The 22,291-nt window shown below is 42.5% G+C and overlaps 1 protein-coding gene across 4 annotated transcripts in view; it reads right to left on the bottom strand.

The window, feature by feature from the left end:
* GRAMD1B (GRAM domain containing 1B) overlaps positions 1-22,291 on the bottom strand; it is a 217,787-nt gene that overhangs the window by 43,626 nt on the left and 151,870 nt on the right. The window contains exon 1 of one of the 4 annotated variants that reach the window (XM_023524859.1): positions 13,963-14,331. The exons of the other annotated variants lie outside the window; for them this stretch is intronic. Coding sequence (XP_023380627.1) covers positions 13,963-14,015 — 53 coding nt within the window. The 5' untranslated portion in view covers positions 14,016-14,331. Of the gene's footprint in view, positions 1-13,962; positions 14,332-22,291 lie in introns of those variants that run through there. 4 annotated transcript variants of the gene reach the window in all.

Below are 22,291 nucleotides of genomic sequence, written 5' to 3'. Positions count from 1 at the left end.
AACATTGTTATTTGCATGAAGATTCAGCTGCAACCTCAGATGTCCCACTGGACCCATTTGCAATGAAAACCATGCCCCTTACAGCAGAAACTTCCGCTTGGCGATCCTTAGGTCCAAAGAGACTAGGAAGGAAGCCCTGAAGCCCTAACCAGCCAAGTGCAGGTAGGAGAGTAGCAGGGGTGGGGGGCAGGGGCAGAGCTCTAGAAGAAAACTGACATAGAGAGTCAAGAGGACCAAAAAAAATAAAGAGACAAATGTGATCAAAGGATGTACGGAGACACATAAAGCCCAATGTTTTGCTTTATCCCCAAACAGAATTTAAATAGAAACTCACAGTACTAACAACGACCATGATTTAGAAAAAGAGGCTCTCCAGGTTCTCACGCCATCTGCTACACCCTTAGCCTCTGACTCTCTAAACTCATTCACTGCCACAAACCCTGGAGAAAGAAAATTATGTTCCTTCTCCTCAGTTGGAAAAGGTGAGCCTTAGAATGGTGGCAGGTAGATCCTCGGATGGAAGCTCCTGAAGAGCAGACTCAAGCACTTACATTTCTGGGGTAGCCAACTTTTTCTTGGGCCAATTTCAACCCATGGCCAAGTTCTCCAAGGTTTAAACTGTCCTCTAGGATTACTTTGCTGGAAGAACAACCAAGAACTCTACCCCTAACCTCAATTAGTTTGCTGAGAGAAGCACAAGAGTGTGGCTGACACCTAGCACATGCGCAGCCCAGGCACAATGCACCCACAGCTTGGCTCCTGTCTTCCTTAGGTAAGGGGCATCTTCACAGACTCAGGAATGGAAAGGAGATTCCTTTATCCTTCCGCAAACTCTGAATCCCTGCTGATAACTGGCTAATAAGGAATTCAAGCAAGGGGTGGGCGAAAACATTCTTATCTAGAGGAAACTCACTCCAACTATCCAAAACCACATGAATCCCTGACACATTATGATGGAAATGCCCATAATATCCTCAATTCCAAGTGGCCCCGTGTCAATTAATAAATAACTTATAGTGTCTTTTGTCATTTTAATAGTGCTGCTTATAAGACTGTTGATCATCTGTATTGTTCTTGTAAATCTCTCCTTCTCTCCCTGGTGACACACATCTCTTGTATTCCTCTTCTTGTCTTGGCCACTGGCTACTCTCATGAAATTTAGTCCTCTGGAGGTGAATCCTTCACTATCCTAACATTTCCTGTTTTCTATGACTTCAACTATGCCTCAGAGCAGACAACTCCTCTACCTGCTCCCAGCTCTGCTCACACTTGCTAGGTTCGGCACAACAGTCTGCTGCCAAGTGGACATGTCCTCTAAACGGATGTTTCAGAAACACCTCCAACTCAAAACTAATCCTGCCATCTTTTCTCTCAAATCTCCTCCTACTTTTCAATCTCAATAACATTATAATTTCCTGGTCTCTCAGGCTGTAAACCCACCTCTTCCATCTCATCCCACCAAAAGTGAGGCACTGAATCTTGTCATTCTATTTCCACAAAGCTTCCATCCCCGAGACCCTCAATTCAGGTTCTCAAGCTTCTTGCCCAAACTCTTCCAATGACCTTCCAAGTGGTCTCCTCCCTCTCCTTTCCCTCTTCCATAGTCAGTCCTATCACCTTTGTCATTAAATCTGTCTAAATACAAGCCCAATATTATCTTTCTGCCCCCTATCAGCATTCATTCATATTAAACTCTACAGAATGGAATTCGAAGTTCTCTACGGAAAATAATCTGACGCTTATCTTTATTTTAATATTTTCTCTCTCCTTATACCCTCTTAAAGAGATCCCAAATTTTAGTCCTACTTATCAACCCATAGTTTTCTTAATATGCATTCTCATTCTGCTGCCTCTTGACTTCTGGACCACTCATTCACTATGTGTGTGAAGAGCACTTTCCCTCCTCATCCACCTACTGGAGTTTGTTCATCCTTTAAGACCCATCTCAAACCCCATCTTCTCTAGAAAAGCTTTCCAAATTTCCACCAATGATTAAAGCATTTAACACATTCTGCCTGGTATTAAAATTAAGACCTACAGACTCCTGGAGGCACACTTTGCCCCTCCCATAATGCCCAACGTGATGCTCTGTAAGTAGTACATGTTCAGTAAACATCTGCTGAATTGAATCTCATTCTAGTAAAGTCTTCACACCCACACTTTAACAATCTAGAGTTCCATGACATCTCTCAAATATGTATCTCCAACCCGTTAATATTAACGAAGTAGCAAAAGCTTATAAATGCTTGAATTCCTGGCATGGTGCCAAGTAGTTATTAAACATAATCTTATTTACTATTTCTAACTAACCTATGAAGCATTAATGAATATTATTATTAGTCCTATTTTTCAGGTGATAAAACTGAATTATTGACTGATTAAGTGATTCGCCCCAAGTCACACAGATTGGTAAGTGGCAGGACAGGATATGAGACATAGGCCTTTCTGATTATAGAATTTGTTCTCAGAACTAGGCATTCAAAAATGTTTGCTGAGTTAATAAATGGAAGGACAAATAGGTAGCTGGGTAGATGGGAAAAAAAGGAGAAATCAACTTCCTGCCTCCAGTCTTCAATCTAATTTTCTCTATTTTGCTGTCAAAATGAACTTTCTAAAAAGTAAATTTGCCATTTTTGACCATCTGCTTCCCTGGTTAAAGCCCTCTATGGTGTCTGCCCCAACCCCATGCTCCACCTCCACTCTGATCCTTCACTACATAAGAAGTGTTTGCAGCTATAGTTCCAACTAAGCAAAATCATTATTGGAATTGCTAGATTCCTAAAACTCATTTTAAAAGCACCCCATTATCCTATAGATTTGGATGTCTTGATGAGTAAATAAAACTAATTCCTATGTATCTCATAACCTACAGTACCATGTCTTTCAAACAAACTCTATGATGTGCCATTAATCTGGGCCTGCCACCATTAGTAATAATAGTATAGCATTATATTTCAAAATCTTTGGATTTTAAAGGTAAAAATGACCTCAGACTTGATACAGAAAGGGAAGACTGGTATTGGAGGGGATACTGGACTAAGATTCCCTTCCAGAGTTTAGAATACATCCGACTCTTAAGTTTACTTACAAGAAACCTGAGAAATAGGGACGTTAAGTGCCTGGCCAAGGTAGTACGATTTCATATCTGGATCTTCCATTCCACAAGCATTTACTGAGCACCTGGCATAATGCTAGACATTCAAGTTCATACCAGTGAGTGAGAAAGGATCCTTGTGCTTGGGATATTACAGTCAGGAAGGGGTAGACATGTGTTCCTCTCATTTTGATACAAATACCAAGTGGTGTGATAGGAGAGAGAGTAAGGGAATCTGAGCCAGACTTGAGGGATCAAGAAAGGCTTCCTTGAGGATATGGCACTTGAGACTTGAGGTGGGTTCCAAAAAATGTGTTAAGAGTTAGCCAAGTGAAGGGTATGGTAAGAGGAAAGAGAATGCCCATACCCCACTTCCCCACAAAAAAACAGTATGAACAAAGGTGTGAAGGACTAAAATAACATGAAATAAACAGAATATTACAAGAAACTGTGCTATTGAAGTATAGCATGCTTAAGCTGATGCGTAAGAGATTCCTGCAATCAACTCTCCCCTAATAAGAGGTCCGCTGAGACCCCCAATTAACCACCTTTAACCTATTGCAGGGGGCCCCAGAAGTTATTCACTCACTTCCCATCCCTCCTATATTTAAGACCTCTGACAAAGACTATTTTACTCCTTTCCTGGTTACCTTGCAAACAAATAATGCTTCCTTAAGTCTGACCACAATACCTCATGCTACAATTTGATCCTATTTCCTATAGTGAGATCTGGCTCAAATCCTTGAGAAACAGGGATATGGGGAATAGAGGACAAAGGCTCCAGGGGCCTTCTGCGGTGACACTCTTTGCAGTATCTCCTACCCCCACTCCAATCATGGGAGCCACCACCCAACTTTGCTTGGCTTTCTTTTCCCATCCTTATGCCTGGTGTGGGCACGTAGGCACAGGTAGATTTTGTCAGCAAGCTAGCTCCCTGGTCAGTCACCCATACATTGTTCAGAACCCTGAGCAGAGCAGAATAGTTAGATGGTGTTCCAGTGTTCCTCATTCAAGTTAACTAATTAGTCCTTCAAAGAAATCAATCATTTCTGCCCCAGAGATTGCAAAATATGTACCTGTCGCTCTGCATCCCTGCACCTCCCCTTCTGGGATCGCAGCAGCTCTTCTCCCATTCTCTCACAGCGTTCTGCCGCTCTGCTCATTCCCAGCCAGGTTCCCACCCCAACCCGCTCCCTAGCCCTGGACACTTCACGTTAACTTTGTTGTTTCCCCTGAGCCCAGTCTGGCAATGAATGACCTGGATGATCAAAAGTGTAGCTGTAACAGTTTCAGTGCCAGGGCACTGATAATTTTTAAAGACTACCTGATACATTCCAGGGCACCCCAACCTAACAGAAGGAACATTTAACTCAAAATTTAGAAGGCCAGTTTCAAATGAAACATTTGTTTGCTGAGGGCTTGCTTGGGCTCTACAAGGTCAGGATTAATTGCCAGTCTGTGGTGTCAGTAGGCTCAGATTGAAATCCCAGCTCTGCCACTTGCTGTGTGTATATGACCTAGGCCTCTAAAGCCTCATTTTTCTTATCAGACAAATGTGAGCTACTAATACTTATCTCATAGGATTATTGTATTAAATGAAATAACGTAAGTAAAATATTTAGTACAGTGCTGATACATAATGAATGCTCAATAAGGATTACTGAGGTGCTATTATTATTATAAAGGCTTTTGTTCCTCTCTGTACAATGTGAATAAGTATCCTTGACCTCTTTCCTCCCAAGCATTACTTCCCCCAATGGGGACATCAGATCACTTGGGATACTCCCTGAAAGTACAGAACCCCAGGTCATCCCCTCAGTTAAGGACCTTTCCAGGGACGGTCTTACAAATCCGCATGTTAAAACAAGCACCATAGCAAATTTTGATGAACTCTAAAATTTAAGAGCCCTTGTTCCCAAGGGCTAACCTTGTAAGTATCAAGGGATAAATGAGGTATCCACCCAAGATGACAGAAACCTGCATACAACTCTTTGAGTCTATCAGCTGTTCAGTGTCTACCAGCTGGGTGGACTCAATGGAACAGAAAATCAATTAAGCTTGCCACAGAAACTAACAACAGAGAAGAGCCCAGAGTTGATGGGGAGTGGGCATGAAGATGTGGTTCTCTAGGTGATAGGAGAGAATAAGGGAATCTGAGCCAGACTTGAGGGATCAAGAAAGGCTTCCTGGCTACCACTTAGGACCAGGTAGAAGCCTAACAATTAACATTAGAGCCCACGTCCACCACCATATTATAAGCACCTCATCCCTTCTTGCCTTTAGTAGCATCTAGTTAAAGCTGAATCTGTTATCTAGTGGTCCCTAATTCTTAACAGATGACTATCCTGCTATCCAGCCATACACCTCCCATTCTCATGCCAATTATGAAGATTTACCCATAACCCTCCTGTTCTTTATAAAAGCACTGCAAATATCCATATGAATTAATCAGCTCCACTTTGAATTTTCCCATAGCACATGCTCAAGTGTCTGAGATAGAAAGACTACGGGTTCATTTGCATTGCATTTGCATAAAATTTACATGCTGCCTGCAGATGTCCCCATGAGGTCTGTCTACCTAAACTGGTTCCAAATTCAGAGTTTACTAGGACTACCTGAAGATGGTGTTTTCGATTCCTCTCTACATTTTTGCTTGTCACTTAGCAGTGTCTCTGTATCCTCATAAAACCACAGCAGAGTCGGTAGGAAGGACAGACCCAACTAGAACTTTATAGAGTGAGAAATCACAAATTCTAGCAGGGCTCCAAATTCCCCTTGGGTCCTCCTCCTTAGAGAGCAAAATATCAATCACTTAATAAAAACATTGTCTTCCCAGGCCTGTTTCACTCCTTGTTATAATGTCCTGAACTCCTGGTTTTGGCCTCTTCACCAGTGAAAATAAAATCACACTTTCAGGAATCCAAGAGAAGACTAGTGCAGAGAAAGTTGGAAGGGTCTGTTCAGGCCAGTCCTCTCACTGTCGTGGTTGGGAAGCACAGGTCTAGAGATGGCATGGCTGTCCTCGAAGGGGTTAAACAGGCAGCTGGACATCTTGCCACCCAGGGCACTCAACAGTGTAAGTCTTAGTGTCCTACTCCCAACACATACACACACACACTTTTTAGGGTACTAGATGGAGTGGGGTTTGAAAGGATGAGAAACATACTGTTTTCCCCCTAAGAGGAGCTTCCCATGACCATCTATAGAACCCATTCTTTGGGGGCCTATCACTTGAAATTTAAACCTGGTGGCAACTCTACTACTGCGTCCAGTTCTTTCTCTAAGGAAGAAAGCCAACTTGCCTTCTGTGTCAAACTGTGATTACCTGGTTGAAGAAAAGGGCCAATCATCTTCTAGGAGAGATGCTTTCTGTTGTTGCCTTTTTTTTTTTTTTTTTTTTTTTAATGGCAGATAGGTTCCCTTCCGAATTCATGTTAAAGCGAAGCCTCCGCCTGGTCCCAGCATGCCACACCAAAGTGACTGCAGCATGTTGCAGTTCAGTAAGGGACAGGAAAGGAGAGGGCTCCCGGAATAATACCTTTCTTTCCTATTACAGTTCATACAATGCTGACTGCAGAGCTTGACACAGACCAGGCCCCCTCAACGATCACCAAGAACAAGATTTTGACAGAGATAAACATCTTGTACCTCTCTCCTCTGTCTGGGTAACTTGCTGAAATTCCCTGGGGGCTTTCCAAGTTGGGCCTTTGGGTGAATATACAAGGTATTCAGGGACAAGATCTGTCTGTCCTGAAATTTGGAACCAAGAAGGTAGAACTAGACTGTTGCCAGGTTAGACTGCTAACTTACAAATGGAAGCCTGATAATTCTCCAGACTCACTAACAAGTCACAAGTCATCCACACTTTGGCTCACAGAGCCTACACTGGCCCAGGTCCCACCCACTCTCTGCACTCTGTCTGTCCCTCACTGGTTCCCATCTCTGTAGATATTGTATAGGTAATTAAGGGCACTTTCTATGACCAACAAGCTCCACTTACCCATTCCTCCTTCCCTATCTTGTTCAAGTATCTAAAAAAAAATTTTTTTAACTTTTCATAATCTCACAAAGGGTAAGGAAAGGTGGCAGAGCTCACCCGAAACATTTGCATCCAGTTCACTAATTAATACCTAGATACATTCTCATTAGGGATCCACTTAAACCTGAAAGGAATTATTTCTTGTGGGGGAAAATCCTAGCAGTGACTTCAGTTGTTGATGAATTTATTAACTGACCAATTAATGTAAGGTCAAGATCAATGGAAAGTCTTTGGCCAAGCAGAGAAAAGCAGAACTTCTGTTATACCCTTCTGCTGGCATGCTCAGTCCAGAGAAGTGGAAAGTGGGGGGCTGGAGACAGGACAACAGCAGTTGTTTGCCTTTCCTACTCAAGTCAAAGAGAAAAGATCCCGCATCACAACGGTTGGCACCTCCATCCATCCTACTCCCCCGCTCCCTGGCTTTCCTGCAGCTTCTGTTCAGCCCAGAATTTGGAATTCAATCCAGGCACAGGCATGACAAACACTATTTTTCATTACCATGGAGACCGGGGCCTGCAATAGAACCAGGACTTCATGCCTGAAATGCCAAAACAGCCTGACCCACTTTTCCCTCTTCCTACAAAAACAAAGTAAGTTTGTTTAGGTCCTGCCAGAGCTGAGGAAGAAGCTAAAGATAACAGAGCTCCTGTTATCTTTACGGACATTTTGAAGAGGAACAAACACGATAACCTTTGAAAACTCAGATGATGCTATAGAACTGCTGTCAGAGTCATGCATGAATTGTTTTACCCAAAGGGCTCACAGCCTACACCAAATCCATTCTGTGCCCTTGTCCTAACCTTCTGGAGGGAGAGATTCATATGCCCTTAGAGATGTACTTATTGACCAGCGATCTAACCCCTGGAATGCAAACCCAGGGAAGTGTTTCTTTCACTTCATGTTATACCACTTTCCTCCTTACTCTGTCATGGCCTCCTTGGACCTTTCTGTTCCTTGAACACCCTACCCCAGGATCTTTGCACTTGTTGGTCCCTCTGCCTGGAATTCTTACTCTAGAGATTTGAATTCTTGTTCCATTTTAACATTCAGATCAAAACTCAAATGTCCCCTCCCCAAAGTAGCTTGTCCTAAGGACTCCATCTAAAGTGACCTCCTTGTCCCCAGGCACTCACTACTGAGTGGTTCCCCAGTACTTCCCATACAATGGCTGGCACATACAGGGATCACAGATATGTGTACTGTATGAATAAAGGAACGAACTCTTTTTAAAGTTCATACACTCTGTTAGATATTTCTTTCTTAAGCCTGCTCCAAATCTACCTTCTGATAACACCAGCCCATTGGTTCTTATGACTTCAGGATCCATGAAAAGTAAAATGTGACATCAATTCCAGACTGTTTGCTAGCCTGGTTACTTGGTCTAGACATCAGTATGCATGTCTGAGTTTAAATTCTGAGCTGTTTTGTGACCTTGAGGAAAATCGCTTTATCTTTGTTGAATGATCACAACCCACCTTACCAAGGTGAGGGTTAGAATCTTTAAAAAACATAACAACAACAACAAAAACCTAGACAAAACATCCCTAAAGTAAAGGACATTCCTATAATTGCTCATGCAACAATAATGATTTTTTGAAAAAGTGTTAGAAGTAGGAAGTGAATTCCTAGTTAGGAAACTGAATTTTGTTTCAAAATTTTGTCCTTTCCACATGGCAAGGGCCAAGAATATAGAATATTGCTATTCATACCTTCAGCTAGTCCTTACTGCCACAGAGCTAGAAGAATAGATAAGATGAAACAGAAGGTACTAAAATTAAACATAGGAACTTAACTTGATGTTGCACAATTTCCCTTCTCTGAGATCATTTACAATAGGACAAACCCCTAACATTTGGGAGACAGTCCTGCTGGGCTCAAAGGCAGTGTTGGCTAAACTGATCAATCATAATTATCTGTAGTTTGGAAGGGGCCTCAGTGGTTATGCAATCCAACCTCCCACCTGGCACAAGAATTCTCCCTGTAAGGCCTTGACAAGAGCCACCATGCCTCTGCTTTAGATTTCCAATGAGAAAGCACTCACTAGGTTACTGTGTACATGTCTCAGCATCTCTAAAGGAACTTTTAAGTACCATGATCCTTATTTCTCTACGTTCATGGTCGTTCTTTCTTCATAATTCTTGGTGATCATTATCCATCCAGCTCTTTCTGAGCTTCATAGTCTTTAGAAATTAAGCTAACCTTGCTGATTCAATGTCATTAAACAAACATTGACAGAGCAGAGGATCTATTTTGTGCCTGCAACTTTGTGATATTCATCCCAAGGGTCCCGCAGGGCAGTGACTATGCAGTGACAGTGTCAGGGTTTACTGTAGATACACAAAGATTAAATACTAATATATTGAGTACACAATAGGGACTTAATGCTTTTAAACTTGACTCATTATCAATTCCAGCCAAATCTAAGTATAATCTCACCCAAAGTATTTCAGAAGCCACAACACTCAGGAGGACGAGACCCTGTGAAAGCAGAAAGGTGTTAAGCTATCCCAGGAAGCTGCTTCCTTGAAAAGAGGTTCCAATCTACTGGGAGGCCATAAGCACTGAACAAGGCAAGGAGGAAGGAGTTGAGCTGAACACAACTTCACAACTTCCCGCTTCTTCTAAATTTGCTCTTCATGGGCCCCTCCCCAACCCTCAGCAAGAGAAATGTTACTGCTAAACTGGAAAAGAAACTGCAGGATCCATCCACCCAACCAACAGCTGAAGAGACCTCACTCTGTGCCAGGTAATATTCTAGGTATTAGGGATGCAGGCTCTACCTCTAAGGAACTCACAATCTAGTGGGAAAAACAAGACATGTAATAACTAACATCATGCAATAAGAGCTATTTAGATTCAATCAAAATTTTGCCCCTTACCACCTGTCAAGGGAACCAGGCAGTCCTGATTCAGCCCCTCCCCTTTATAATATCTGAGGGCAAACCACGCATCTCGGAGCTTCAGCTTTTATTATGCGAGAAGAATGAATGTAGATGCTGCCTAACCCCCACAAATATGCCAGAGGATGACAAAGAGGTACAAAGGATACACTGTGAACTACTGAGAGCAGTCTTTTCTCAGACAGAAGGACTCAGATCTAAATTAGGCAAAGGATCCAAAAATGAGATCCGGGCAGTCTGGGCCCCTAGTTAATTATCATCAGCTTTCCTTCTGGTCAGGGCCACCCCACCTCGGGCACCAGAGGTTGTTTCTAGCCAGACAGTCAAACTAAGGGATGTGGAGGGTATATGATGATGAGAAGTAAATGACAGCATTCAGTGCACCCTTCTCCTAATATCACTCCTCCCTAACCTAATTATTGGAGCCAAGTGTATGGCTAAATCCCTTCCAGACCCATATGGATTCAAATCCAGTTCTGACTTACTTTTCTGCTAGAGATCACACAGAAACAAGCCAAATAATATCCATTATGTTAAAATCATAGACATTTTAGAACAAAGAGGACTATAAGAGGTTACCAATCTGCCTGGTTGTAGGCAAATACCTAAGTCAAAAAAAGTCAAGAAAAAACTTGGTTAATCATTTCTTCAATTAAATAAATAAGTAAACAAGTAAATAAATAATAAAAACAATAAAAATTGAAATAAAATATATTCAGAGCACAAAATTCCAGGGCTTCCCTTTGTGATCCTACTCACAGTCTCCCACTGCCATCAGGAAGTTCTTTATGATCAAAACAAATATCTGCTATAATGCACTTAATACCATTTTCTTTTATTCTAGCTTCCTCAGATTTGAGATTACTCCATTAGCTATAACCCCTCCTCTGTCCCTTTCCTAGTTTCTTTGGGTGGAATGACTCTAATTCCTTAAATTCCAGGAGTTAAAAAGCATTTCTCCTACAATATCTCCACCAAATCTTTGTTTAGATTATACCTCAAATGACATAGGAGTAATTGATGATGTAACTCATTTCATATTTGGACAACTCTTTCTATTTTAAGCTTCGACTGTTTCTTGTGACTTCTTACCGAAGGTACAATATCTACCCCCTCGGCAGCCATAGAATAAATCTAATTCCTCTTCCACATGCAATTTTACATGGCTCTGATGCTCCCTCAGTCTCTTCTCCTCCAGATTTGCAGGTCCCTTCAGCCATCCCTCACACATAGCATGCGTGTGAGGCCCTCAGCCATTGGGTTCACTCTCCTCTGAATGAGTTCCAGTTTTCAATCCCCCTCAAACTGAGGAGCCCAGAAATGAATATTGAATTTATAATACTGAAGAGAAGTGCTATGATGAGCCCAGAATAGGGCAGAACCATCACCCAATGTGTTTTGGAAATCAGAGTGCAAACGTATATTTTCGGAGTCATCTTCTGAATCAGGGAAATCTGGAATTAGTCACTATTCTGAGTCTCTAGCTACAGCCTACAGGCTAAGGGAAGTGCATGCATATGTAACGTATATATGTACATCCCTACAAGGAACCACCCCACCCCCCGCCACACACACACACACACACACACGCTCCTTTCCCCAACCAGACAAATTCAAGTTCCAGTGGGATGATGAAAAATCCACCCACCTCTCACCCCAAATCACATTGTAGTACAATTCTGAATGTTTATATGAATATCTCCAGGCCAGATGCAAAACCACAGCCTCTAAAGATTCTCCTATCTGGAGATGTCAAGTCCTTAGTAAATGTTTTCTCTCCTTTTAGTGTAAACATTTGTTTCTCGGACTCTACTGCCTGACTTACAGATAAGCTGAAGTTTTGCCTGACTGGCAGAGAGCAATACTGTGAGGTTCCCAGGTCATTAGGAAAACTGAAGCCAGATTTGTCTTGTCCTTAACCAGGAACAGAAGGGTGTATATGTGCAAACACGTGTCGAGGGAAGGCTGCCTGCATCCTTTACACTTTTCTAAGGTCGTCTCAGGTGATCACCAAGACTTTCTAACCAGAACTATCTATTTCAAGGGTCAACAAACTATGACTTATTGGCTAATCCAGTTCACTGGCTGTTTTTGTATGACCCATGAGCTAAGAATGGTTTTTACATTTTGAAGTGTTGAAAAAAAAAAAAAAAGACGATATCTTGTGACATGTGAAAATTGTATGAAATGGAAATTTCAGAGCCCATAAATAAAGCTTTACTGGGAACACAGCCATGCTCATTTGTTCATATATTATCTGTGGCTACTTCCACTGTATAAAGCAAGGTTGAGTTGCTGTAACAGAGACAGCACGGCTCACAAAGCCTAAAATATTTACTATCTAGATGGCCCTTTACAGAAAGAAAGTTTGCCAACCCCTGGTATAACAAAGGTAAGGCCTTGAAAAGGTCTTTCCTGTGAGCCCACTTCTCTTCTGTCAAGTTGGGGAAGAAGGTGTCTTATGTCCCAAAGACAAGGAACCTGTGCTTGATGACTCCACAAGTCGAGAGAAAGGGCTATCAGCTTGCTCCCACCTGCAAAGGAAATTTGTAGGGCCAGGAAAGAGAAGAAGAGTTTTTTCTAGGTAGGATGATAGAAGTTCCCATTCCTTTATTCTCTCCTATGAAGAATGAAAAAGAGAATGGGGTACTACTTTCTATGGCCTTGACACTGACACTCTCCTGCCACGGGCAACTTCCCAAAACATCCCTTTTTCCATCCCTTCTTCCGAAGCCCTGGTCCTAAACTTCTCTAACCTGTGGAATGCTATCTAAAGCAAAGGAGAAAACATGCACATTGCTCAAAGCTAGCCAGGTAGAGAGGAGAAACAGGAAGCAGAGGAGCCAGGAGTGTCCACAGAAGCACAGATTGCTAGCAAGTGTCAAAGAAGGTAAGAGACAGAGATACCTTCCCCGGGCCCTGGCTGGGCACTTGGCTGGATTCCCAGGGAGAGAGCGAGCTCCAAGCAAATAACTAACAATGCAAAGAGGTGTGGGGGCGTAAGGATCAGCCACTGGCTGTTTTCTGAAAACACGTGGCAAATCTTTAAGCCAAATGCTGGCTAAGTCAAAGAATAAACAAATCCCTATTTTTCTCCTGAGACAGGAGCTATCATCTTCCCCTCTCATCCTCTCCTTCCGCTAGCCAGATTCATTGGTCTGCTAGCCAGATCCATCAGTCCCATGGCTCTTTCTCCCGAGGGAGAAGCAGAATTTGTCCATCTCTGAGAGGGTGGCTTGCCTTATAACCTTCCAGCCTGCCTCCCCCTCCCTTGCTAGCCACTGCTCTGGTCACTTCTCTCCCCTCCAGAGGCACCCCAGAGCTAGCAGGTAGGAGGAGAACAGGAGCATATGGCTTGTCCACATCTCCCCCAGAAACTTGGGCCAGCTCTCCATGACGCACTGCTAATTCAATCCTCTGCCTTCTTCTCTTCAAGTCAGAGGGCCATGAATGAGTCTTGCTGACCAAGGGAACCCCATCAGCCCTAACACAACCCCTCCCTCCACCCAACCTGGGCCTAACCCCTCAGTGCTCCAAAGCTCAGCTCAAGTGGTGCTACTATAAGGAGAGGGGGAAGGAAGAAAGATTAAAAAGCTGAAGAGAAAAGAATGTGGCATCTCTGCAGCATGATGTCACGCTGACTGCTTTCAGATCCCCCAACACAGAACAGAAGCAAACAACATGGACTCCGGATTTACTCAGCCTTGAAAGGTTTGTGTTCTTAGCAGCCCTAAGCAGCCTGCACCAGCTGAAAAAAGCGAACAGACAGACAGATAGGTCCTTGTTACAGCCCCCAGGGCCCCAATCCGACCCCTGGGCATAGACACCTCTTCAAAAAAAAATCTCAAGGAAACAAAGAGACACACACACACACACACACACACACACACACACACACACACACGAGCTCAGTACAAGTTAGCACTAACCTGGAAGCCATTAGGAACGGTAGCAGAGTGCAGGCAGAGAGGACCTCATTCATTCATGCATTGGGTAGTGAGGGGTGGGGGCAGGGAGCGGGGGCCCTGAGGACACTGGAGGGCACTCACCTCCATGACCATCCCACAGCCCTGTTTCTAAGGGAGAAGGGAGTGGGGGCAGGGTTCTCATAAGCTGGGGGAGCTTCCTTTCTCTGCTGTTATGCACGGCTCTGGAATTTTAAGCATGACTCCCCTTTATTTTCTTTTCCCCCATCTCCATCTGTGGCTACTTGGTGTGGTACTGCAGCCATATAGAAGTCCCTCTCTCTCTCACCCTTGCTCCCTTTCTCTCTCTCTCCCTCTGAATCGCTCACAGACAGCTGTTCTCCAGCTCCTGCACGCACGCGCACAGGCGCATAGACACACTTAGACACACGCACGAGCACACGCACGCGCACACACCCTGCCGCCTGCCGCTTTACATAATGCAACTCTTTGGTGCTGTCAGCTTGCCAGCTCTCAATTATTCATGCCAGCTTGGAGGACAGACCCACTGGGGCTGCAGGCGTTATTTCCTCTTCATTCCCAAATCTGACAAAACACAAGACGATGCTCCAGAGAGAGACTCTGCTCCCTTTGCTGCCACCAATTATTTCCCAGGTGTTGCCTATTAGGTCAACCTGTATCAAGGAGGTGACATTAAATCGAAACACAGGTGCCTGGCTCAAAATAGAGCCTTGTATCTTTCAAAGGCTGACAGCTGTTCTCACTGCCTGCGCTTTGGGAATAGGTGAAAAGAGGAAAGCAGACCTGGAGACCAAAACCTGCAAAAGAAAATGGCTGAAGGCCTCTTCCGGGTAGCTTTTCCCAGACTCCCAAGGCAAGAGACTGTGACACTCGCTGCTTGAGTAGGTCAAACTATTGCATAGGAGAAAAATAACATTCAAGTAAGGCACTTATATTCATGACAAAGCAGGGTCATCTGAGTTTTCAAACTCTAAGCTGCATCTCCTAAAACTATTTCTTCTCCTAGCCATTCAACGAAATGCAGTATTGGTACTGAAACAGCCTCCAGAAGAATACTATCAGATGAAAGGAATTCTATTCAAAAACAACACGAATGAACATTTTAAAAGTCATTATGGCTTACAAAGCACTTGCACTCACGTTCATTCAATTTCCTCAATAATCATCTGCAGGCACACTTCAGAGATAGTATGGGTCCAGTTCCACTGCGGGTTCGGTTCCAGACCACCTCAGTAAAGTGAATATCGCACTAAAGCCAGTCATAATCTTTTCACTTGCAGACAGTCTTGCCTTCAATTTGCAAAAACTGCAACATCAGTTCAGCTCAATAAAGCAAGGTATACCTGTACCTAGGTCTCAGGCCCCACGGCCTTTTCTGGTGGAGCTGGGAAGCCAGATGACCTAACTCTAAATCACATGATAATTAACTACCTAATACCCCATAGTCCTTGTGAGTCTTTGGAGAACTACCATCATCTTTCGAGAGAAGTAGCAAGAGAAGCCCAAACCTGGACCAAAACACACAACAACAAAAACAATGATGATAGTTAGCTCAGTGTCTCTCAAACTTTAATTGCCTGAGCATCTTGTTAAAGCACAAGTCCTAATGTAGTAGTTCTAAGGAAGGACCCAAGAGTCAGCCCTTCTACAAACTCCCAGGTCATGATGCCCACGTTGCTATTCCATGGACCACATTTTGAGTAGCAAAGGGTTGGTTTATACATTCTTATTCTTCAGATGTTCCTAAGAAACAGAGTTCTGTCTGTCTGCTGCAGCTACACAGGATGGCATGATGAAGGTGAATAATAATTACAATCCACTAATGTCACCTTTGTTCTGAAGGTGAATAATAATTACAATCCACTAATGTCACCTTTGTTCTGCTCACCAAATTCATGCTAGGAGCTAATGCTGCTTGGGCATTTGCTGGCATAAAAAGTCTCATTCTGGGATTGTCTACAGGCTCATTGCAACAGGTCTTTCCATGATTTTTTCTGTCTGCTGCCTGTTGATAGAACAGCAGCCTCATGGTATCTAGAAAGCGCATGGGTTTGTGCTGTCTGGCCCCCACTTCAGTGACCTAGAAGAATTTCAGCTCCAAAGAAAGGTATACTAGCAATGCCCTGGGACACTAGCGCTGTCCCAGTCATACCCACCCTTCTGTCCTGCCTCTTCTGAATGCATTCCTGGCTTTGGACCATGGACCTGCCTCTTTCTGTTACTCCATGGAAAGATTTTGGCCTTCAGAGTGTTGAAAAAATGATAGAATAAAAAAAAAAAAAAAGGGCATGGAAAAGCTCCCAAGAGAAGCTGGCTACCTCCCCCAACTCTGTCCTTGTAAAGTACAGTACACAATTTAGATTCTGTTGTTCACTTTGTTGATTTTATCTCCCTAAGAAGATTGTAGGCTATTTCTTTCATGCCCCTCCAACATGTAGGAGTATTGGGTACAGCGTACGTATTCAGCAAATATCTGTACCGATTGCCCTGTCCACCATTAAGACGTGTAGGAGTATTGTGTACAGCACAGGTATTCAGTAAATATCTGTACTGACTGCCTTGTCCTCCATTAAGTCAAGTTAATAAAGGGGTGAGTGGAGTCAACCAGCCAGTACCCTCACTCACTGTGACTTTGGAGAAATCATACAAACTTTATGATACTATAAAATGACAGATTCATCTTTCTTCCAAAACAGCTCTACATAGCCCTACAGTGTTAGTATCTTCATAGTCTAAACTGATAGCAATGAGTTAAGAGGGCAGGCTCAGAGATCACACAAACCTGACCTCAAATGCTGGTTCTCTCATTTACTAATTTTGTGACTTTTGAAAACTTGGCTTCGTTAAGCTTCATACTTCTTAATCTTTAAAGTAGTCACAAAAGTAACATAATTTTACTGAATTGTGTGAGAACTGAATCAGGTAAAAACACATAACACGCTTTTACTGTAACTGACACAGTATCTGTCCAATAAATAAAAACTATTATTGGTCAAATAGCTATTTTTTAAAAAAACAAAATGAAAGATATCTTCTAGTGGTGCGACAGGTATTCACAAGCCTTCAACTGAGTTGGGATCCAAGAAAAATCTCAGTTCCTAAAGAGGCATAGCATATATTAGTTCCTCAGTCGCCAAAATATTCTTTGCCTTCTCCTCCTAAATTGGACCTTATAAATAATAATAATAATAATAATAATAATAATAATAATAATAATAAAACATTTTACAGTAAGGCACTTAGAGAATCTGGACTATGTCTACTCTGTTAGAAAACATAAACCTTTCTTTCAAGAGCTACATAAAACCTGATAAAAGTAGAGTACTTTCTATGTGCCCTGTAATTTGCTAAGTCTCTAATGTGGAAGATGATCTCATTTAATCCTACCAGCAACATTAAGAAAGATTTTTATGATAAGGAAACTAAGAGGTAGACGGTTTAATAACCTTCCTATAGTATATGATGAATAAACAGGAGAGCATGTCTCTGAAACCCAGACTGTCTTATTACCTGAGTCCTATTCTTAACCATTATAGCGTGTATATGAAAAGAAGGTATGACTGACATGTTATTAGGAAGGCAGGGGCCTTTTCCCTAACAGTGTTTATAGATTTGCACTGCTATCCTTGTCTTCCTTGAAAGTCATAGCACAAACTCTGAAGAGGTAATAAGCTGAGTCCAAGAGCACATGCTGTGATCACAACAAAGCTAACTGGACTTCCACAGATGGAGCTTATGCCCCCGGACTCAATCTCCACATTTCAACAGCTAAGCTATTTGGTGCCTAAATTCCCAACCTGCTTTTCTATAAATGAATTTATGAAATTAAAATAAAAGTAGGTATTTTTCTGAATTAAATTTTTCCGTTAGAGATAAGAAAAACTGACATTAGTTTCTATTTCTAAAAGGAAAAGAGGCTTTTGAGAGTCCTGTGCAATATCAAAAGCACTTTCTAAAGCGTACCCTGGAGAAATCTCGGAAAAAAGAGAAGTTAAGGTATACCTGCAAATCCAATTGAACCAAACAGTCCCATTCAATTCAGTCCAATTCAGTCGCATTACAGAAGGTCCAGGAGGTTCCAGTCTACACAGTATCTTGTTCACCTCAAGTGATTAATAACTGTTATTGACAAGAAGGGAAGACAGAGATGATAAAGAAAAAGTCTTATTTTATCTCTGAATCCTACTTCTATCCCAATGAAAACAAGACTTTCTACATAGTCAGGACTTCAAACATTTTAACCAAGTCTGAGTTTGTTGAATTATGGGAAATGATACACAAAAGTGAACTGATCTTGTGCTAGGCACATATTCTATTTTATTTACTTATAAAACTTTTATTTCGTCAGATGAGGAAACTGCATATAGAAGCTTATCCTTACCCAAGGTCACAGAGATAGTTCTAAAATCCATGTTTTCACTACACCATGTTACTTCCACAAACAAACATTTGCTAAATAAAAACCACTTCAGACAGAGGTTATTGCATTTAATCATAACTGGTTACAATGATAACATTGCATCTAACCCTCCAAACAACCCTGCAAAGTAACTTCCATTGTTCCTACTTAGGCCAGTTAACCACTTTTGGCTCTCAGCTCCAAATCCACTTTTTTGCCCTGCCTGGTAATATTTAAGCCACACCCCGTGATCATTTCACGAGCCTCCCAGTAAATTTCACTGACACCCCAGTTTATCTGCCCCAGTCTGCAGCACCTCAAACACCTTCTGTGTCATCCATGGGGCCACAACCACACCCTCTCCAACGAGCTCTGAATCTTAGCCTCACATGGGGAGCCCCCTCACAAGTTTGTTCCTTCACTGGTTGCTCTACTCAATCCTACAGGTAAGGACTGCTCCCCACATCTGTTAACCCTGCACTTGTTAGAGTCCTCTGTATCCTATGACTTGTTAATTATTTTTAATATTATATTTTTCCTGTTCAAATTGTTGAGGTGGTTTCTATCTCCTGACTGGATGTTCACTGATATACTACTGTAGGGAGGAGCAATAAGCAGCTCAGATGAGTGAGACCTCATATCTGCCCTCAAGTTACTCAGGAGTAATGAAATGGTTAAAGCATTTAAAACATTCTGTGAGCCACAGTTTTTTATACATTTAATATGTATTCCCTCATTTAATTCTCACATCAACTCTACTTTATAGATGAAGAAATTGAGATATCTTAGAGAGTAATAACTTCTCCAGATCACACAGTAGACAGAGAAACCAGGATTTGTCTCCCGGCATTGACTTCACAGTCCATTTTCAGCCATGCTGCAATATTGCCTCTATCAACTGGCTGCAGTCAAAGAGCAAGAGAGGGGCAAAGGCAGCAGTGGGGCATATAAACACAAGTCTTTCATGAAATTTGGAAGGAAAAAATAAAAGCTAATTGTTAGAGAAGTCCCCAGATATCTAAAGAATTCAAAAAACGAGAAGGGGCCATTCAAGATCTTTTAAGTCAAAACCTGTAGTGTAAAAAAGTCGGTGTACCATGGTTATCAGGTACTCAAGAGAGCCTATTAAATAACTCTACCCAAAATTAATGTTCAGGATAACATCCACGTTTTATGAACTTCTAATGTGAGAAAACTGACCATCCACAGATTTCCACTCTGTCCTCTCTCAGTTCCCCAACCCAGACTTTAATCCATGGAAGTTGGGTCAAGGGTGTTCAAATAGGTATATTGATTGCCTCTGACCCAGCTGTAACCCAAGACTTCTCATTAATATTGCATGTCTCACATGAGGAGCAGTGATGTCTATGTAATTAAAACCTGAAGCAAGAAACAGCCAGAAGTATGAAAGGAGAGGGAGCTGAGGATTCAGGCAGCTCTGACACTGCTCTGACACTGCCACAAACCTATGCCCACCCTTTAGGTCAAACTTCAGCAGGTATAAAAGCTTTCCCTAGAGCCAAATGCAGCCCAGTAGGATAAAAAGACCTAGCCCACAGGGACGAGAACTTGCTGGATTTAGGGCTCCTTCTACATATATGCCAACACTCCCTCCCAATTTATTTATAACCCTGTCCAAATAGATTAACTAGCTCCTGGGTATCGCCTTCTTTTCTAAACATTCCCAACCATCAATTCTAGATTTTTAGCCTGGATTAGTTATAAATTCACTGAATGGTCTGTGCCAATGGTTAAGAATTAATTATAATTTTGCTGCACTTTAGAATCACCTAGGAGTTTTTACATACCCCAGTGCCTAGATCATACCCTGTACCAATGAAATCAGAATGTCTGGGGGTGAAAGGCAGGCACCAGTATTTTTAAAGATCCCCAGACAACCGCAATATACAGAAAAGATTAGGAATCACTGGTCTATACGATTTTACCTTAGTTCTCTATAATGTAGTATCAAACTTATGTCTGCCAAGTGTAGTCAAATGAGCTGTATTTTATAGAAGTCAAATTGTTTTCTTAATCAAAAAGTGTCATTTTTCCTCCCTTTTAAAAGAATGATTTCCCATGTAATAAAGCTAATGCTTATTGAGAACTATATGCCAGGCCTTGTTCTAGGTACTTTATAAAGGGTACATTAGGTTATATCTCACTTAATCTTATTACTCCAATTTCATACAAGAAAAATTAATTATAAGCACATCTACAAGTTTATTCACTATACCTGAGATGTTACTCATCCTGGACTATAACAAGTTCAAATGGTCAAATCCTCTCATGTTATCTTTTCTCTGATTTGGTGGTTTTAATTCAACCCAATTACGCTTGCTCTATTGTTTGGTTTGCTCTCTTTGTAAGAGAAGACAACCTCATGTAGATAAGTTTGGTAATATTCTGAAATGCACTGATGGAACTGGTGCCCCAAGGGCAGGGCTCAGAACCACACTTAAGGGAAAGGGGCAAGTTGTCCTCTTTCTAGGCAATCATAATTGCCCAAGCTAGAAGTCTCTGAACCAAGAAACTACCAGGAGGGTAACTACAAGTGGGGCTGGAGACCTTTAAAACAAGGGCACAGGTCTAATCTAATTCTTTAATTATGCAAATTAATTTAACTTGCCCACAATCCCAGGGTTAACATGGGTTAACCTAGAAGAGGATTAAATAATAACACAAACCACTTAGTCCAGTGTTCTTTCCACCATCCTAAGAGTCACCAGGTTTTGAATATGGTCTGTCACTAGCTACCCTCTGACCTTCCACATGTAACTTCCTCTGCCAAAGGGAGATAATAGTTGCCCTATAAGAAAAGACGTAAGTCCAAGTGCAACATCCTAGGTTACCTTGGCGAGTGGCTCCCTTCCAGAACAAGGCACTCATTTCCCCAGCTGCCTGGAGTACGAGCTGCTGATGGGTGACAACTGAGTTCCTCTTTGGGAACTACCCTCACTTAACAGTATGCCCCGTCCCAGAGGGTAGACCTCACCTAATGGCTACTCCATGAGAGGATACAAAAACTGTCCCTTTGCCTTAGTTTGGAATAACTCTGCAGGGCCATTCCAGAACTGGAGCTTTTTATGGGATTGGCCAAAGCCTCTTGCAAGTGCGTCAAAGTTTAATTTCTCCCTCTGCCCAATCTTGATTCTCTCACTTACATACAGGCTCGTTCCCAATAGCACTTCCCAATAAACCTCCTGCAGGCAAATCTGTCTCCAAGTCTTTTCCATGGTCTCTTTCCAACCTAAGACATATGCTAATTACCATAAAACAACGTGTGCAAAAAAGTAGGTGACAGGACATGCTGCTGAAGTTTAGGAAAAAGGCCAGGAATTAGTACCGCCCTGGGATTTCTGGAGAGTCCTGGTCCCCTGGGACAGGCAGACAACCATGCTATTGCTTCCACCTCTGTCCACCTCCGGATATTAGGAGAAACTAAGCCCCTCTCCAAATCACCTCTTTGCAGAGGTAACTGACCTCTCCTTAATCCTGGATTAAGGTTTTACGGAGGGAAGCCTGCTTGCTGGTGCCCCAGTTAAGATGTTGACATGCTGTACTTGAGAACAAATCTTGAGTCCCTCTGGCCACCGGCCTGATGCTTGTGCCACATGACTACCCCCTCTACTTCCCTCCACCCCACGCCCACTCTTCCCTTAACTTAGAGAGAACCCAGCAGCTAACAGGACTTGCATCATGAAAACGTCATTGTTAGATCCCTGCACTGGGAGCTAGTAAGGAATTGGTAAAGAGCTCTGTGTTGGCATGGGGGAGGCAGGGGGGTCATGATGAGTTACGGAGGAATTCTAGTCAAAGCAATGATCCTGCTCCAGTTGGGAACTCTTGGTGTGTGCCAGAGAAGCTGTTGTTACTTCCTGGCCTCACTCCACATGCCCCCGTGTTTCAAGG

Source organism: Pteropus vampyrus, unplaced genomic scaffold, assembly GCF_000151845.1.
Source record: "Pteropus vampyrus isolate Shadow unplaced genomic scaffold, Pvam_2.0 Scaffold502, whole genome shotgun sequence".
NCBI classification, from domain to species: Eukaryota; Metazoa; Chordata; class Mammalia; order Chiroptera; family Pteropodidae; genus Pteropus; species Pteropus vampyrus.
Note: the sequence above shows the minus strand (reverse complement) of the source record. Positions and strands in the feature narration are given on the sequence as shown.